Genomic DNA, 18,355 nt, shown 5'->3' on the forward strand with positions numbered 1-18,355 from the left:
ACACATAAATGGTTGTACCAACTCCAGTTAGTTTATTTCTATGTTTAAAATCAAACACTCTTCTAAGTATCTTATTTTTCTTATTCCAAGGTTTGTGTCTAATAAATGTAACAGCCCATAGACTTTGCCCATTGCTCCAGGAGTGAGCATGGACAGAAGTGCTGTAAGGTGCAGTGCTGCTATGAGACCCTCAGCAGGAGCATGGGAGAGGAGAGGGAACCTTCTCTTGCCTCCGAGCACCCTGCTCCATCCCTGTGGAGGTGGGGGATGAAGGTATTTGCTGTTTCAGCAAATGGGAGGCAAATTAAATTTAGCAGCTTAAATAACCTTGCCTCTCCATACTGCTTTGGGCTGAACTGTCTCTTGCCAAGTATTAGTCTACTGGTCTTAATATTTCCAAAGACACAAAAGCAACTGAAATTTTGCTTGGTTACCCAAAAACTAGAGTGGGAGGGTGTTGTGGGGAGGAGAATTCCCCTGCTTCCCACCTCCGAAACAGCCTCCATCCTGCAGGTGAGGACACTCAGCTGGGATGCGACAAACCAGGGCTGGGCTCCTGCCCAGGGGCTGAGCGCCTTTTGGGGCTGGTCCGTCTGGTTTTGGCTGAAATTGAATCTTAACTCTGATGAAAGATTTAAAGATATTTGTTCCTCTTTTTTTTTTTTTTTTTTTTTTTAATAAAATGAGAATCAATGTTTTCTAACCAACCCCATGGAGAATGCTTTTTAGTGTAGACCTTGCCCATCTCTGATCTGACATGATTTCCAGGGAGACCTCAGATCCTTATCACTTTATGAAAAATGAGATTTACATTCCTGTGTCACACAGGCACTTTGAAAATATTATCCCTGACTCCAGAGAAATGGCTCATACATTTTAATGCCGTTATTAGAAATTGAATTGACAACGCTTATCCTCAGTGGAAATTGCTGCACGGCTCGGGGGGAAAAATATGCAGAAAGCACTGGTGGAGGCTTCAGAGAGCTCTCGTCACCCTGAGATGTGTGTGCTTTTGGTGCAGTGTTTCTGCTGAATGAAAAAAGCAAGGTTTGATATACACCAGAGAAAGGGGAAAGCACAAGTGCATGGGCCAGCGGCAGGGGTGAGACAGCAGTGGGGCTCCAAAAAACCCAGCTTCTGGACTGAAAGTCAGAGTGCACCCAGGTCTTGCATGGTGGTGGGGAAACATGGGCTGTTCTGGGCTTGTGTGTCCCAGGGTGTTGTGGAGTTGTTGCACACAGGTGTTTTATTTGCTGTCTTAGTAAGTGTAGAGAAACTGAGCTGGATGAGTGCTGGCTTAAGCTGGTATATGAGTGAAGTGCTGTTGAGGTGCTCAGGTTGGTGAAAGATGCCCTTGGGAGGACAAGCAGCAAGGAACTGCAACAAAAAAACAAAAACAAAAACAAAAAAACCAAAAAACCCACCATACAAATCAGGTTGCTTTTAAAATCAATTCTTTTTTGTGGTAAATGAACTTGCAAGAACCAGCCAATCTCTGCTTGTCCCAGGGCACGTGGCCTCCGAGGAGGACTTCACATTTGGCTGCAGTGCATGGAGGCTCTGGAGTTGCTGAGCTGGGAGTCCCTCACTCCTGAGCGTGGAGGGAGGAAGAGGGACACGGCTGGCAAAATACTCCTTTATCAGGGCTCCAGGCTCTTCTGGAAGTCTGGCTGACTTCTCTGGTTTTGCCCGAGTCCTTAGTCTCTTGGAGGTCAGTTTGGGAAAGAGCAGCCAAGGCAAGTTCTGTAGGATCAGTGCAAGTGGTCTCCTTGTCTGGCAAGGGCTCCAACTTCCCTGCAAAAGGAGCGGGGCAAAGAGCCTGGCTGAGCAGCGTGATGTGTGGTCGTTAAATGAACAGGGCTTTAACGAGAGACTCGATGGGCTGATTCGCAAAATATTAACATGAATGGTGGCTGAAGTCAACTCTGGCCACACGCTAAGTCTGGGCAAAGGGAAAAGTTAAATGGCATCTGTTTCAGCAGAGGAAATGTGTGATAATGTAGGACCAGAGCGAGGTGTCTTAGCTACACCATGGCTCCGTCTTACAAGCGAGCGGGTGCTTGTGGGCCTCCTCGCCCTCCTCCAGTGGGTGTCTTCTCCATGGCTTGTCCTGGAGCACGTCCCCAGACTGTCCTGGAGCACGTGCCCTGGCACAGACAGCGAGTGCCCATGTGATGTGGTGCCAAAAAAGCAGTTGTGAATTTGAAGCCACTCCAAGGTGAAGGGTTTTCACTTCTCCTGCCCTGGTTGCTGTTGGTGCAATGTGGCCCAGCCTGGCTGAGCCTTCGTTGTGTCAGGGTGCGAGGAAATTGACCCCTTCCTCCATTTTAAAACACACTGATCTGAAGTTGGAAATGAAATCAAACCCTCCCAAAGCAGAGATTTCTGAGAATAACTTTTGTGACTAATCCAACCCCATAGGCCTCGCTGGAGGGGACTTTGCAGCTTTGTTTTTCCTTGTAAAGAATGCCCAGCATATGTCCTGACAATTAGTCAGAGTGCCCAAAAATACCCATCAGCCCTGCAAGCTGATCTCCTTCGGCTCTTGGAGCCGAGACAGCCACAGGGTTATGCACTGTGGGGCTTTGGGAAAGGTTATTTTTAAAATGGCCACGTAAGAAGGGTGATTTGGTCCTTTCAGCCACCAGTGCTGTCTAACAACTGAGGATGTAGATAGCCAAATGCTAATCTTGCTCGAGGCGACTGTCCCGCGCCCAGGGTAATGGGCTGGTTGTCCTGCTAAACCCACACGCCAGGGCTGGCTCCTGTCAGCTCTAAATCAGTGCTCAGGGCATGGCCCTGGGGCCTGTGCCAAGTTCAGGCAGTGCTTTGATGGTCTGATGGATGCCAGGGAGTCTTCCCAACTGGCATGCCAATGCTCGGAAGGGCATGTCCTTCTCATTGAAGCAGTGGCCTGTCTTCACCCTTAGCCAGGCAGCGTGCTTCTGCCCAGCCCTTTTTTGAGAAGCCTTTGCTTTACCCATCTCTGACCACCTGAGCTGAAGTTTTCTATTCTCAGCATCTCCCACGTGCTGAATTTCTGGAGGCTGTTTTGCCAGAATCACAGTCTATCCACAAAGAGCCCTTTCTTCTCCTCCCCTGAAAATGAAGCTCTTTAAGGGGAAACACCAAGGCTCCTTGGTCTTGCAGAGCACTTCTTGTGTGGGGTTTTGGCTTGGCCCACTGTGCCGTGGGGGCAGAGGAAGGAGGTCTGCAGAACCGTCTGCCCAGCAGCTTCCCGGGAACATGATGTTTTGCTAGAAAACATCACACCGAAAAACGTTCCTAGCCTTCAGAGGAAGAGCTCGGGCATAGCCTGCAGCGCCCGCTTTGAAAGTCCTTCTTGCTGCCAGGTCCTGTTGAATGAACGCAGGAGGATGGCAGGGCTACTGGAAACCCATGCAGGGGATGCTGGAGAGCATGTGTGTTGTGGCTGCTAATTTCTGACTCATAGTGGGTAGATTTCCAGGGAAGGTGAATGACCCAGCTTTCAAGCAGTGATGCAAACTAGTAGATGATCTTCCTTCCATGCTCTCCACAGTGAGCTGTTTAACTTCACTGGGGGAGAGCATTGCTCAGCCAGCTGCCGTGCCTATGAGAAGTAATTGAAAGCAATTAGGAGCGCAGAGAGCGTAATGGAGGTTGTGAAATATTACTTCAGTGATGGCTCACAACTTGGTGAAGCCCTAACATGAGCACTTGTTGTATGGGTATGGTAAGATTATATTGCTTTAAGTTGCTCATTAGCCCTCATCTTTCCTGCCATGCTGCTTGGCTGGGATCAGTGCAGTGTTTATTTGACAGGGACTTAAGTTACTTTTCTCAGCTCTGAATCCAGGGCTAAGCTATGAGGGAAAAGCCATGACTGGCAAACCTTTGCCTCATGTTTGACTCCAACAGTCATTCCTTCTTCATGTGACTGCATCTAAACTTGAACAAAGAAAGGCCCCTGCAGTCAGCCAGGATCGCCCTAAGGAGCTCTGCCTTCCTAAGCGTGAAGCTTTGGGGTAATAACTTGGGGAATAACAGAGTTGTGGTGCAGCTTGCTTGGCCCCAGGGAGGGCTCCTCCGAGGACCACATCAGCTCTGGTGGAAGTCCTGTTGGTAATGGAGAGGCATCGCACCCCTGCCGCCGCGGAGGGCACAGCACTGCGTAGCTGGAGCTCTGCAGCCAAAGCTCTGGGCATCGTGGTGAGCAGAAACCCCCGAGCTCATCATGGCAGCTTTGAATGCAGGGGTCTGGCCAGTGAATGGGAGCACGGCATGGCTGGGGCTCCCAGATGCTAACCTGGAGACCTTCCCCACTGCTCCTGTGTAACCAGACGCGCAGGCTGCTTCCCCCGTGTCTGCTGGCTCATCTTCCCTGGTAAACACTGCACGCCTTATTCCTGCACCCTCAGCTGCTTTGCTCAAACCGTGCAGCATTGCTGGGCACTGCTGGGTGGGTCTGTGCCTGATGCAGCCATAGGACTGCTGGGAAGGAAGAGGTGAATGCTGTGTTTGAGGCTTTTTAGCCCAGTTATGGGCTTGATGCTCTTACAAGGCATCTGAATCAGACCAATCTTGGCACGCCATATGCGGATCTTTCTCCCAAGAGGAGCAAAGGAAGTCTTTGTGTCTCCTTAGGGTTGGCCGGCATCCAGGCGCATTCAGACCTGTCGTTTCCACCTTGCAGTTCATGCAAGGGGGTTGCGGACAGCCCACCGAGCCTCCCAGCCTGCTGCCTGCAAACTGAGTCAAGGCAGAAGGACATGGGAGACAGAGCTGGAAAGAGAAACATGGCCCATGCTTAACCTAGTGCATTTAAGACACATTTGTCTTTCTAAGAGATTAAAAAAGAAAATAAATCTGCAGCCTTTTGGGACTGACTGTCCCTTTTTGAGCTTGTACTGAATGTCTAAATCTAACTGTAGGGACCACAGCAGGCACTCAGCATCGTTGCTGCTGGAAGACATGGCATCTTCTCTGTAACATAAGAAAGAGCCACAGGGAGGAGGGAGCAGGGATAGGAGGAACTGGACTTTCTCGGTTCAGCTGATTCAAAGCCATTCCTGTGCAGCACCTAATACTGCTGCAGCCTCTTCTCACCTCAGTCCCCTCCGGAGCCTGCACGTCCTGGGGCTGCCGCCATGGGTCCGTGTGGTGCCTGCGCCCCACCACGTCTGCGGCTTCTGTTCTCCAACCCTGATGTAGCCAGGAGCAGGGACAGGAGACAAACAAAGCTTCGGGTCTACAAAGCAGCTCTTGATTTATGCACAGACGGTCCCCCCCCAAGCCTTGGTGTCACTTGGCTGTCAGCGGCAGCCAGAGGTATGCCATGTCAGCAACAGGTGACGGGAAGAAGTGCCAGTCGGGAGCGTGTGTGGAGGGGAGCTGCAGAGCAGATGGCAGCAGGGAAATAAATTTGGAGCTGCCATGGGAATAGTCCTGGAAACAGTCCAGCGTGTGGGTGGAGGCAGATGGGAAAAACCTGGTTTATATCTCTTCCCAGTTTTGCTATTTTTCAGATGCCTTTATTTTCAGCTCCATTATCTCTTGACCATTCTTTCCTGTCTGTTACTACACCCTCATCCTTATTTTTTTCCTCTCTTCTTATCCTTCCTTCTTTTCCCCCTTTTGTTTCTACTCACACTATATCTGAGTTCATGAAGGGTTACCCAGCCTGTGTCTGCCTCCTTATGAATCTATTCCCAGTTCCTCTATCCCTACCTCCACAGTGGATCCTAAAAGCTTCGGTTGGCACTGAAAGGCTCAGCACGCAGATCTGACTGAGCTGCGGGCTGGAGTTCAGCATGGAAGGAAGGAAAACACCCTGTGCGCCTTCACCATGTGCTGCCCATTTCATTTTCCACCATCCCCTCTGAGCTGGTTGCCTGAGGGCACAGGGCTTCCCTTATGGTTGCTATCTTCATCCCCTCTGTCACTGCAGTGATGTCCTTGCTGGCTTTGCTCTGGGTGCGGGTGCATCCCAGGTGAAGCAGGGTGTCTCTGTTTTGTGCTCACGTGAGTGTCTGCAGGACACTTCAGGGGTGCGGAGGCATGTCCTTGTGTGCAGAATGGGGAAAATGAGCCAGGTTTTGCATCTTCTGAAGCATTTTTGTGATACTTTAAGGAGAAACTGTATGCTTTTGAACTGAACTGGCTTTTTTCCGCTCTTCGAACAGACTAGGTGGAAACTCCCCATTTTAGTTCATGGATCGTGGGTTGCATACAGGGTCCCTGGCTGCGGGGGGAACAGGGGCCATCCCCTGGCAGCCCTCTCCGGACGGTCTGCAAACACGGCTCTGCAGTGCCTTTCACCAGTTCGGAGCCAGTGCTGGGAGCAGGAAACACACAGGATACCGATACAGGTATCAGACCTGGATCCCAAACCTGCCTGGCGTTCCTGCGACAGTGGGGCTGCTGCCTCCTCCATCCCACTGACGGGCCAGCCGCAAGTGCAAAGGTGGGCTTTTTCTTGTCTCCTCTTTCCTCTTAAGCCCAACTCCTTTACTGGTTGGCTTCTTGCAAACTCTGTCTTTTTATATATATATTTATACATATATAAAGTTTTAAAAAACATTGTTTTGTTTTGTTTCTGCCTCAGAAGAGCCAAGGGAAGTTTAACTGGTGTCTGCAATAGGCTGGGCAGAAGGGGTGCTCTCTGCTGTGGGAGAACACACCCTGCATGCTACCTAAGATAGACTTCAAATAAAAAATCCCTGAATCAGCTGTGCTGTTACTGGAAAAGAAGCATTTGTGCCAGTGGTGGGTGGGAGCAATATGGGGCTCTCGTTTTATGGGGAGCTTGGTGAATGGCTAGTGTGCTTTTCTGTGCAGCTTTACTGTGCGTTGCGAAGCAGTGTGTGTGGAAGCAGAAGGTACAGCGTTACCCTAAGAGGTTGACAGGTGCTCCCCTCCTGCTCGTATTTACTGCTGCCTGCTTCTTTGATGATGGTGACTAATAGTTCATCAATGCCTGGGTTATACCGGCTCTATTTAGGACTTTCTGCCCGTTGAGTGACAGCAGGATGTGTGAGCAAACTGAGACGCCCAGACCTTTTCTGGCAGGATTGTTAGGGCAAGAAAATACTCTGGAAACCACAATGTGAATCATTTGTCTATCCGAGTGGATGACACTATGCCCCAGCCATGCCGCTTTGCAGGCAGACCTGTGCGGTGGGCTCAGTGTGTCCAGACCAGCTCCCTGGAGTTCTCAAAACCTACAGGGCAGGTTTAATGTTTAAAAACCTGAAACTCCAAGCCTGCATGCCCTGCTGTGTGTTCACTGACATGTTTGTAGCACTCTTTCGTCTGGGACCTGCGTGGTGCCTGGTAGCAGGGAAGGGCTCAGACAGGGCTGGCACACCTCCTTTCTGCAGCACCCTCTCTTCCCTGGAGGTTTCTGCTCCCTGCCCTGTTTCATGGGGCAACGATGTCCCTCCTTGGCACTTGTGCTATACCTTGCACCGCCGATGTGGTTAATCACCTGGGCTTATGCGGACAAAGAGGGGCTTGGGGAGATGGGAATTGTCCAAGGTCATACGGCTAAAGCCAGCCAGGAAACCAAAAGCAGCCCTGTCCTCTCAGCAAGGCTTGTTCCCCAGCCTGTCACTGCTGCACTGGCCCAGGAGGCCACAAATTCAAACAAAATGGCCTTTTTATTACAGACTGCTCTGGGGAATCACCAGAGGCTTTGCAGAGCGAGCTGTGCCATGAAATGCTTCTCCAGGGACTTTCATGGTGAAGCCTAATGAGCATCAGCATGGATGCTGGGTCATCCTCCTGGTTTTTGGCCAAGCTTTTTCCCCCTCCCACCTCCTCCAGCCCGTGCCTGTTGTCATGCTGCAAACACACATGCATTTGTGTGTGTGAAACATTTTCATGGCCGAAGTGTCCGTCCCTACTGTCCGCACGCCTCTGCAATGCTGTCAAACCGCTGCTGAATTGCAGCCGCCTCTGGGGTGGGACATGGCAGCTGCTGACATTGCCCAGCAATGCTATTCCGCCTTTTAGGACGGGGAGCAAAGGTTACCGTTTCTCATTGAAATACGAGGGTATTCTGGGGGAAGTAGGAAATGACCGCCGAGCGGGACCGTGCCAGCGCTTTGTGTGGGGAAGTAGAAAGGAATGAGAATGGTTAATGGTGCAAACTCTACGTGCATTGCCAAAAATGAACTCATGTCTGTAAATATTACACTGCATGCAGCAAGATTAGCACAGGAAAATACCAGTTGTTAGGGTTCCTGTTACCATCTGAATTATGCAAACAATTTGCTTGAGTTTATAGATGAGCTGGGGCAGAATAACATTAGTTTTTTCCTAGCCAAAGTGTTTCAGTGTGCTAGTATTTTAGCGTGTTTCCCAGCCTCAATCTGCTATGGAAGTAGATCCATGCTGTGCTCTTTTGGGACAGCATGCTGTCAAGTGTGGCTTTTTCCAGGCCACATTGCAAAATCGGAGATGTCAGGATGCTGGTGAGATGCTGACCTTGCACGTGCGCTCCCTAGGAGCCCTCAGATGGGTGCAAAGGCCCAGGGAGTCGCTGGGGCTGGGGCTGGGGCTGGAGGCTGTGTGCGCCCTGCCATGTGTGTGCGGTCAAGGAGCTCTTGGACGTCTGCAAGTGGGAAGCGGAGATGTTCCTCATTCCTGGCTGTAGCAGGGCCGCTCGGGCTGAAGATGCCGATTGCTGTTGGGAGGCCAGACACCACCACGATGGGCTCTGTGGAAGGAATGATAAACATTGGCTCTTCCCAGTGGCTGTCAGGGAGGTTAACTGACTTTCCCACGGCCATGCGGTGAGTCAGTGTCGAGGCGGGATTAGCAGCTGGGCGTCCCTGGCCCCCGGCCCCAAGCGTGCGCCACTGCCGCCGCCGCCAATTGCAGAACCTGGAGCGAGCGTGCGGCCGTGGAGCTGCCGCAGCCTGCGTGTCCCCGTGGGAGCGAGCCCTGAACCAGAGCTCCCTCCGCTCCCTGTCGTGACTCGGGTGGAAATAGGTTGGTTGGAGCCGCGGAGCTGAGGTCTTCCAGGGAGCTTCGTGGACGCCTGAGTAATGAGGACAGAGACACCGGCCAGTGCTCTCTCTAAGCCACGTGCTGGGGAACGAGCCCAGCCATGGTGTTAGGTGCTAGAGAAGCCCTGTAATTATGAAACCTGGCTTTCTAAGTGCTGCTCTTCACGGACTTGCTCACTTTGGACGGCTAATGCTTTGAGCTTCCTTAGGGTAAAAGCTGGAGGAGGACCAGGTACGGTAGTTTTACTGGCAATAAAACTTCAGCTTGACCCTCATGTTGAAAGCAAGTCTAACCCACCCATGAAAGTATCTTCTGGTACTGCTGTGGGCTCTCAGCTGGGTCCCCGGGGGTACAACCCACATCCTTTCTGGGCCCTACAGCCAGGGGACAGCCCCTTGCTGGTTCCTGGGACTGCAGCCCCTCCAGCCCTCTTCCCTTCATCAACGGCAGCGTAGAATTAACGTCGGGTCTGTAATTTAGCTCAGGACTGTTATGAGACACAATCCAGCTCTAAAGCCAAGGCCAAATAGTACTAGCATGGGGTCAAGTTCCTGAGGCACACTCTGCCTTTGGGACTAATTTGGGTGCTGAGTAGCCGGGCAGGTATTTACATGTTGCCTACAGAGACCTAGAGGTCTCTGGATCCTATTCTTCTCCCTTGGATCACCTAAAATGGTAAGAATTTTCAAGGGGGATTAAGGTTGTGATCTCTGGGGAGGGGAGTGGACATCTGGTAGGAGTCCCGTCCATATTAATAGCCTCCGTTTAAATGTATGTTATCAAAAGGGGCAGCTCCTAATCGGCCAAGAGACTGTGAACTCTGTTACCTAAGGGGCTGCCGGTGACTTTGGGCTGCTAATCATGGCTTTCCACAGGCACACAGGTAAAGCAGACGTGCTGCCGGGTGTTGTGGGAGAAGCCCTGTGTGTGCAGTGCCTGGAAAACGGGGAGGCCGGTTTTGCTAACAGGCTCCTGCACCAGCAAAATAACTCTTTTGAATGCGATCTTAAGCCTCGGCAATCTGCAGCTATAGCTAACGACGGCAAACGGGCTTCTAACCAGTGTGGGGGACTGGCGCTGGGAGCGCGGCGGTGGTGGTGGCCTCGTCTATTTTGTAAAATGCATTGGATGGTAAGTGCTTTTCTATCCGCTGCTGTGGGAAGGCTGGGGCTCAGCTGTTATTTGAGGAAGACTAGGTGAAAACGGGGGATGATGCTCCTCCTCGCAGCAAGCTTGCTATGGCAGTTCCTGTAGTCAGCAGGGTAAACCCATCGCAGAGGGGAGCGTGCAGGAGCCCAGCGTGTAAACCCAGATGGTTTGCTCTGCTCTGGTGGGAGGTTTGTGGTTATACCCTCTTCTCTGCGTTTATCGTGTAGATCAAACGGGCTGACCTTCCCCAGTAATAGGAAAACGTTAACTTTTCCTTCCCATTAACACTGACAGGGATCTTGAGAGTGTGTTTTGCATGTCCCCCGTGGCATGCAGATGTGTTGTGTCTTCCCATCCATAACTAATCTCCTCTAGCCCTCCAATTACAGACAATTGAAAGCTCTTCGGGATTATTAAAAGCTTATCCAATTCTTAGAAGCTAACCACGTTTGTGTGTGTCCAGCATGTATTTACAGCCCTGGATCATAATGTGCAGTGGCAGGACCATTGCATCTCTTGATGAGACATAGCTCAAGGGGTGGGCATGCCTGGGGAGCGGGTGTCAACTTTGGGGTGCGGCTCCCGCAGGCTCAAAGCGAGCTGCCGCACACCAGGAGCCTGGGGACAGCGGTGCTTGTGAGACTCTGTTGGGAACATAGAGCCTCTTCAGAACTGGGGAGGAAAGTCGCAGCATGCTGTTCAACTCCACGCTCAGCCTCCCAGGACAAGGCACGAGCATGAGGCTTCTTGCATGGCATGTAACTGCTTAGGATTTGCTTGCGTGACACAGATACACATTATGCAATGTACCTTTCTGAGTAAAATCTGGCTTCTGTGGTATCATCTTTAAACATCTCCAAGGTGTTTAAAAAGAGCAATCTATTCAATTAAAATGCAAGAAGACATTTGTTTTTTAACTTCAACCCGTGAGACTGATGCTGTAGCATCCTTTCATTATACTCCCAGCTATTCCTTTCTTTTCTTTCTCATCTTCCTCAGGGAGGTGTTCTCTGGGCAAGGACCCACGGATTTGATGCTGTGCTGTAATATAAAATGCTGAAGCGTCTTCTGAGCAGATGCTGTGGTTGGAGTGATGCCACCAACAAGTTATAGTGCAGCATCCATTCCTGCATCCCATAGGGAGCCCCGCTCTCCGGGAAAGCTGCAGTGGGGTACCGTAGTGCCCGCCCCGGGGAGGTGAATCCTCTGCAGTGGGAGAAAGCCTTGCATCTGGCTTTTGGGGGGCCCGGGCATAAGAAGGGCACCCAGCTACTGAGGTGGGGGCAGATCTGTGCATAGCTGGCAACGTAATTGAGGAGTCTCAAAGGTCAAAGCTTAAGGCAGCCACAGAGCAAGTTAGCTGCTGAACAGGACTTTTTTGCTTTAGCTGATCTGGTTTGTTTTGAAAGGTTTGAACTTCACTGCTTAAACTCTGCCTAAGTGCTCAGACTTACTCTAGGCAGTGGTGCTTTGCACACTTGGGAGCCTTATTAGCCTTAGCTGAGCTCTGTATTAAGTGCAAAAGCAAGCCCTGGGGCAAGCGTTTGCAGGGCTGGAGCGGTGTGTTTTTTAATAGCACGTCCCTGCTTCCCTGGGGAACTGTGAAGATTTAGTAATGATTGGGATGTGCTCAGACATGGTGGCAATAGGGCCGTAGGGAATGTTTTTGGCAACTGCCTGAGGAACTTGGAGCCGTTCTTGTTCTAAATAAAGAAGCTTCCCTTTTATCAACAGACTAATTTTTGAATTAGAGAGTATGAGACTCGCACGTGCCCCAGCCTGGCAGTGGGAGAGCACAGCTCTCTACTCCTTACTGCCAGCTCTCCCAGCAAAAGTGACCCGCAAGTGATTTCTTTCTTTCCTTGCTGTCCAGAGCAGCATGCCAGTGACCTTGAGGTGCAGTCCCGAGTGTCGCTTCGCATTTCAGATTAACGGGACCCTTCTTTTAAGGGTATTCCCTGGTATTTATAGCAAACCACGTGACATTGCATAGAGAAATGCTGAGAATAGTAACTCAGGTGACAGACCAGGGGATGCCAGGTTCGGAGCTGGAACAGGCAGGTGTAGCCAGTGCCTGGCAGTACGGGGGCTGTGCGTGCTCAGTCTGCTGAGAAAAATAAAACCGATGGAGAGTCAAAAAGCAATTGCTCTTTTCCTTCCATATTGCCACAGAGTATGCAGCTGTGCGTAGGGCAGAGGGTTAACATCTTCAGCCTCATCTTCTTTCCGAAGTGGCAGAATAGTCTGTAAGGTTTAAGTACAGTTTCCCTGGTTGTTTTTAGAGACCACACTTCAAGCTCTTCCTTGGTGGTTTATCACATTTAAACACATCCCCCAGGGACATTAACACATATCCTGTGCTAAGTGCTTCGCTTATCAGCTATGCTTCAGCTCCCTTTGCAGAGTGCTTCGGTTCCATTTGCTGTGCAAACCACTGTGATGCTGCCTTGGGGTCGCCTGAACTGGGAGGAACCAGCCCAGGGGCCATGGGAGACAGGAACGGACAGGAGAGCCACGGGGTTGTGTCAATGCGATAGCTTTTGGGGGGTGGCATTTCTTAGGTGTGTACCCTCCTTTCCATCCTACAGCTTGCCATGCTGCAGGGTGCAGACATAGCCCTGATTGTGACCACAGCCCTGTGGCTGCTCCACAGCATGGTGTCAGCATGGCTTGAGGTGCGTGGAAGCTGGTAGAGCCCAAACATTTGAGATCTTTATTTGAAAGATGGAAGGCATGGTTGTCCAAGGGCTGAGGGGCTGCTTTGGAAAAGCAGCAGATGCTCTCTGGGGACAAGTGGTTAACTGGCACCTCTGTGGTCAGGTAAATGTTAGGGTTGAATTCCAGTGGGTCTTTGTGCCAAACTTCTCTGATACTCGAGAAGGCCACTGGTCTGGCCAGCTGCCCTCGAGCTGTAGCCAAATCCATCAGGGAGCTACATTTAGACAGCACCCTGCCAGGCTTGGTGGGAGAGGGACACCTTGCTTGAAGGGGAGTTAGTTTCTGGAAGTACTGCTGGATTTTTCTTGAGCTCTTATTTTTGTTGAGGGTCCTCTAGGCTATTTAAGGATGGGCATGTACTGCACTTACCCCTCTCCCCGGCAGCCTGCGCTCTCTCTTCTCACCTGCTTCTCTCCAGCAGAACATCCTCTGCGCATGGACGTCGGAATAGTTGCAGGCTATCCATGCTTTCCCCTTCTGTGGCTCCAGAGTCAAGCAGAAATGGGGTTTGGATCAGGGCATGTCCTCAGGGTACGTGGTTCTCCCGGGGTTAAACAGGAGACACTTGACCAGGCTGTCAGCCCAGAGATGCTGCAGTCTGTTGTAAGCATACAGCCAAAGAAACTGTGTTCAAATAACTTCCGTGCTACAACGCCTGTGTGTCCTGCTGCCCTTTTAAGCACACCGCTGTGAAATGAAGCACAAAGGTACAGCACCTACGGTTTTAGGGGTTAGTTTGATGAGTGCTTACCCTGAGCACCGAGTTTTGCACTGCTGTGGCATGGTTATGCCGCTGGTGTGATCCCTACCGTGTGCTCAACAGCTGCTGCACAGCTTGCCCAGGGAAGCTATGCGGCGTGCACGAAAATAAAGGCCAGAAGGAAGAGCGAGGAGGATTCACGGTTCCAGTGTGTCCTTAGTTTCATGACTTGCCTATTTTCCAGACAGCAAAGACAGGCCAGGGTTAACACACCTGGAAGCTCTGGAAAGTTAAGCTGTGGGGACGTGGTGCAGCTGGAGGGTGAACAGGTTATTAAGGAGATAAACATCTCCAAACCCATGATCTGCTGCCAACCAGGCTCTAGAAGACACATTCATTTTTTTTCAGAGCACAACAAACATCTGTTCTGTCTACCTTCTGTGCACGGGGACGGGACAGCTTAGGGGAGCAGCAGTAGGATACTAAATGCTTTTTCCCCAGGGCAGCAGAGCTCTTAAGTCTCCATGGACATTTGCTCCACTCTGGGAAGATGATCTGGTGGTCCCAGCACAGCTGCTACCGGCTGCTTTCGGAGCTTTTGTGCACCAGCCCCTGGGTGGGCTGCTCCCGTGGGAGGGTGGTAGGAGATGGTCTGGCTGATGTGGGCTCTCAGCACGGCACGGGTGAGCAGAGACCACGAGCAGCCAGCACGTTTGCTGGGACAATGTGGTCAGTGCATCTGCGTTGCAGGCAAGGGGGTAGAGGTGCCTTTCCCAGGTCTAGATCAGGGACGATACTGCTGAGGGCAGAAAACTCCTGGGAAAGCTGGAAGCAAATTCATGCCTATGTATGAGAGGGGCTTTTTGGTCCATGAGATGGCAGAAGCTGGCATGTCTGCATGTACCCCCAGCTCCTGGGGCTGCCAGGCCCAGCGTTGATTGTCTGTGGAGCTCCAAAGCTGCTGTGATGAATGTCTCTCACGTTAGCGCATGATGCGTTACATGGGAACACAGGATTATGTTACTCCCTGAGCCATATGTTCACGATTACGTGTTCTGTTTGAAAGCAACCCTAAACCTAAGATCAGGAATGTTTCAATACCATTTGCCCTGGACTCTGTGCAATTGCATTTCTTCTAAATTAAACCCATTTGCTTGATAAAGCTCTGCAGAGTTGGCTGTGGCTCACATAGTTTCCACATTTCCCAGCTGTTTATTTGTTTCATTTACTTAAACCAGTACAAACACAACCCTTGGTGTAGTTGTCAGCAGGACATGGCTGTCTCCTGACCTTGGCAAGGCGCAATTCCTGCCGGCTCGGCCTCCAGCCTGCTTCTGTACATTTTAGGGGAAGGGTGTGAACCCGGTCCCCACCTCTGCTGCAGCCTCCCTGTGCGATGCTCCTCTCCAGGACTATCTGTCCTGCTTTCTGGAAGAGAAATGCTCCAACTTGTTCTGACCTGACGTTATTGAAAGGGTGACAAAGAGGAGACAGTGAGATGACTCTTGGATTTTAAAATCTGCAAAGTAACAGCGTGAGTCCTGTCTTCTTGCCCCAGCATCTTCTGCTGCCCATCCAGCAGCTTCCTGAACCCAGGAATGAGGCAGAAGAGCTCTGAAATAACACCAAAGCCTTCGTTTGCAGGCAGGCACCTCCCTGGGCTTTGCAGCTGGCTGCGTCAGGGCTGCTCGTGGTGGGCTGCCAACAGCACGTTACTCTCAAAGAAAAAAATAATTGGGTCGGCAAAGGAGATGGCAAAGGCAGCAGCCACCCTCACCTCTCGCTGTGGTGCCTGGGCTTGCCGGGCAGGGCTGTGCCCTGCTCAGGACCTGTGGGGTTTGATGTGCGCCCGGCTGGCGAGGTGCACTTGCACTGGTGCTTCCGCTGCAAAGCCCCGCTCCTCGCAAAGGCGGCAGCACTGATCCCTCGGCCCCGAGTGGCTCCCGTGCCAGCGTGGGGATTTCTCGTGCTGGCAGGTTGGGCCACGCAGTTGATGGTAAACCTAGAATTACTGGGGTGGGCAATTGTCCAAGAAAAAGATGTGTAAACAGGTCCTCGTGCCCTAACGACACGGCAGTCCTGACTGTGCAGCATCCTGCAGCCGAGGGCGAGCCCAGCAGGGTCCCGCTGATCCTGCCTTGCCGTGAGGGCACAGCTGGGAACGATATACCCTCCCTACACCCCCAAAACCCCAAGCCCTGTTTCAGTGTATAAAGGTGCCGTGCTGGGGCTTGGAGCAGCATGGCTGGAAGCAGTGGCCGTTGTGCCGCCGAGCTCCATCAGGAGCAGGCAGCAAAGAAGCCCCTCAACTTCAGGGCTTGGTGGGCTGCTCTGAGGTGAGGCTATGCCATGGAGGTGCCACTTCACAGCAGGGAGCAGAAGCAACAGCAATTTATATTGTCTGACCACGTCCTTCTCCCTTTCTTGTTCTGTGCTGGCGCTGCAGCTCTATCAGGAAAAGAATAATTAAATTTCCTCTTGGCAGCCCCCGTTGCCAGACCGCTGCTGCGTCCGGTTGCTGATGGTGCAGAAAGTTCAAGGCTGCGTCCCGGGTTGTTGGCTGTGTCAGGGGAAAGGGGGCCGTGAGCAGCAGGGGCAGAGATGGAGCTGTGTTTTGGGGACTGCATGGGCTTGTGTGACCCTGCCGGAGCTTTTGCAGCCCCTCGCAGGAGCGTTGCTGGCTGAGGAAGGGCGTAGGGAAATGGAGGGAGCCGTCAGCAGAAGCGGTCTGGGAGGCCGAGACCGGGCGGGTGTCTGGGGAGAAAGCGTGAGCGTGCACCGCCAGCCAAAGCGGAAAATCCTCTGGTCAAGAGCCCCCACGCCCGCTGATGTGCTGGCTCGCTGGCCATGGTGGAACATCGTACCTTGGCAGAGCCCTGCTGGCATGAACTGAAGAAGTATCTTTACATGTAGGGAGATCTTTTCTTGTTTTTTCCTGATGACTTTATATGTGAAAGCCCGGTGAAAAGAGGCAGCTGGAAGCTGCACAACTATCCGGCCCAAAAGGCCTCAGAGGGCTGCAGGTGGCTGCAGGCTTAGGCTGGAAACATGGAAACTATTCTGCTCCGCTCATGGTTGGCGGTGATTTCTGCACAAATCATGCGACGCCTCAGCCCGGACCTTGCTGAGGCCTGCAGTGCGCCCGGCCGTAATGAACCAAGTGGCTCTCAGTGAGTGATTGGGTATCGTTATCCTCGCTTGATGTGAAGTATGCAAGTAAAACAGTCTAGAACCTTCCTCTTAAGAAGGTGGTAGGGAAAGGCTGGGGTGGGACTCTGCTCTCCTCGCCAGCAGCTGAGCTCCCAGAGCGAGCAAACTTCGCGGCACGGCGCTCGCAGCAGGTTGGACCCCGGCAGGCAGGGCGCTGCGTTTTTGTGTTTGGCCGGAGCCCATCCTGCCTCCCTGTAGGCAGAAATCTAGCATTCGTATCTTGGATGGCTATTAAGGGAACTGAAAATATTTGTGTTACTAATGCATTGCTTATGTTAACTGCAGCGGCAAGCACAGCGCTTCCAGGAGGCAGAGCGGCCCCTGCCCTTGCTGAGCTCCACAGCCCAGCCAGGAGTCGGCCCGCATGGCCTTACTCCGTAGCCTGCATTTTTCTGAGACTTCATGGTATTTCTCTCTGTGTCCTAATGGCAATCTGTGGCCCAGGAGGGGACATCCAAGCTGCCTTCTGTAGCAGGTGTACAAGTTTGTGACTGCTGCAACCAAATGCAAGTTGTCTCCTGACCCCCCTGAGCACGATGGCTCGTTAGCCTAACCTAGACCCTAAAGGCAAACTGGAGGCACCTGGAGAATGGCAGTGCAGTTGGTAGAGAGCTGTCGTGTTTTGTAAACCACTGAGCTGTCTGAGAGCAAAATTGCTCTAACAGTGCTGGCACAGAAGCTGCTCTCTACCCACCAGCCCTTGAGGAGCATGACCCACCATATGCTCCTTGCTGAGCCATCTCCTGATACTTCTCATTTGCACAGACCAAAGAAGCTGGAGCAGTTATCAGGGCTTCAGTGCTCTAACTTCACCCTCTTTCCTCTTGCAGGGCCTGGCAGTTACACTGTGGGCACCATGTCGGAGCGCTTTGACTGCCACTACTGCCGCGACCCTCTGCAAGGGAAGAAGTACGTGCAGAAAGAGGGCCGCCACTGCTGCGTCAAGTGCTTCGAGAAGTTCTGTGCCAACACCTGCACTGAGTGCAAGAAACCCATCGGAGCCGACTCCAAGGTGAGGGCCGAGCAGTTAAATGGGTGATGAGAGGACGACAGGCAGATGCTGATCACCCTCCCATTTGTTTTGCTGGCTCTGGTCTGTTTGTGAGCTGCTGTGTGAAAACAAGTTCTCTTGCGAGTCCTCTGGCCGATGGGCCACGTGCTCCTTGGGCAAAGAGCCAGGGGCTCTGGGGCACTGCAGTAGGGGTGCTTGCGATGGGCTGCTTTTGCACAGGAGCTAATTTCAGGATCTAGATCCAGCCACATAAACGGCTGCAAATGCTGAATTGTCCTGAAGAGTACTGCAGGTAATGCAGCCTGCGGAGGATGTGCAGAAAACTCATCTTCTGGGCAAAGCACTTGGGAAGCCAGGGTCTGATTTTTGTCAGTTGGTCAAATGTTTATTGCTTCGTGTTTATGGCAATAATAACGTACACTGGGAGGGAGCCTGACAACCAGAGAAGCCCATGCTTACAGAACCTCAAAACCAAAGCTGTTGGTTTGAAGCATCTCCTGCTACCCAGAAAGTCCAAAATGAATGTGATTCTAATTAAACCCTGTGCGTCAGTGAGTTTGGTTAAATGTCCT

At 51.9% G+C, this 18,355-nt stretch overlaps 1 protein-coding gene across 2 annotated transcripts in view; it reads left to right on the top strand.

Annotated features, from left to right (window-relative positions):
* The window catches only part of FHL1 (four and a half LIM domains 1), a 32,675-nt gene that overhangs the window by 10,765 nt on the left and 3,555 nt on the right, over positions 1–18,355 (top strand). For both annotated transcript variants that reach the window (XM_087749044.1, XM_087749045.1), the window contains exon 2: positions 17,602–17,783. In XM_087749044.1, coding sequence (XP_087605170.1) covers positions 17,628–17,783 — 156 coding nt within the window. In that variant the 5' untranslated portion in view covers positions 17,602–17,627. The remainder of the gene's footprint in view (positions 1–17,601; positions 17,784–18,355) is intronic.

The sequence above is a fragment of the Nipponia nippon genome, unplaced genomic scaffold, assembly GCF_047370975.1.
Source record: "Nipponia nippon isolate SJK-2023a ecotype South Korea unplaced genomic scaffold, ASM4737097v1 scaffold_12, whole genome shotgun sequence".
In the NCBI taxonomy this organism is placed as follows: domain Eukaryota; kingdom Metazoa; phylum Chordata; class Aves; order Pelecaniformes; family Threskiornithidae; genus Nipponia; species Nipponia nippon.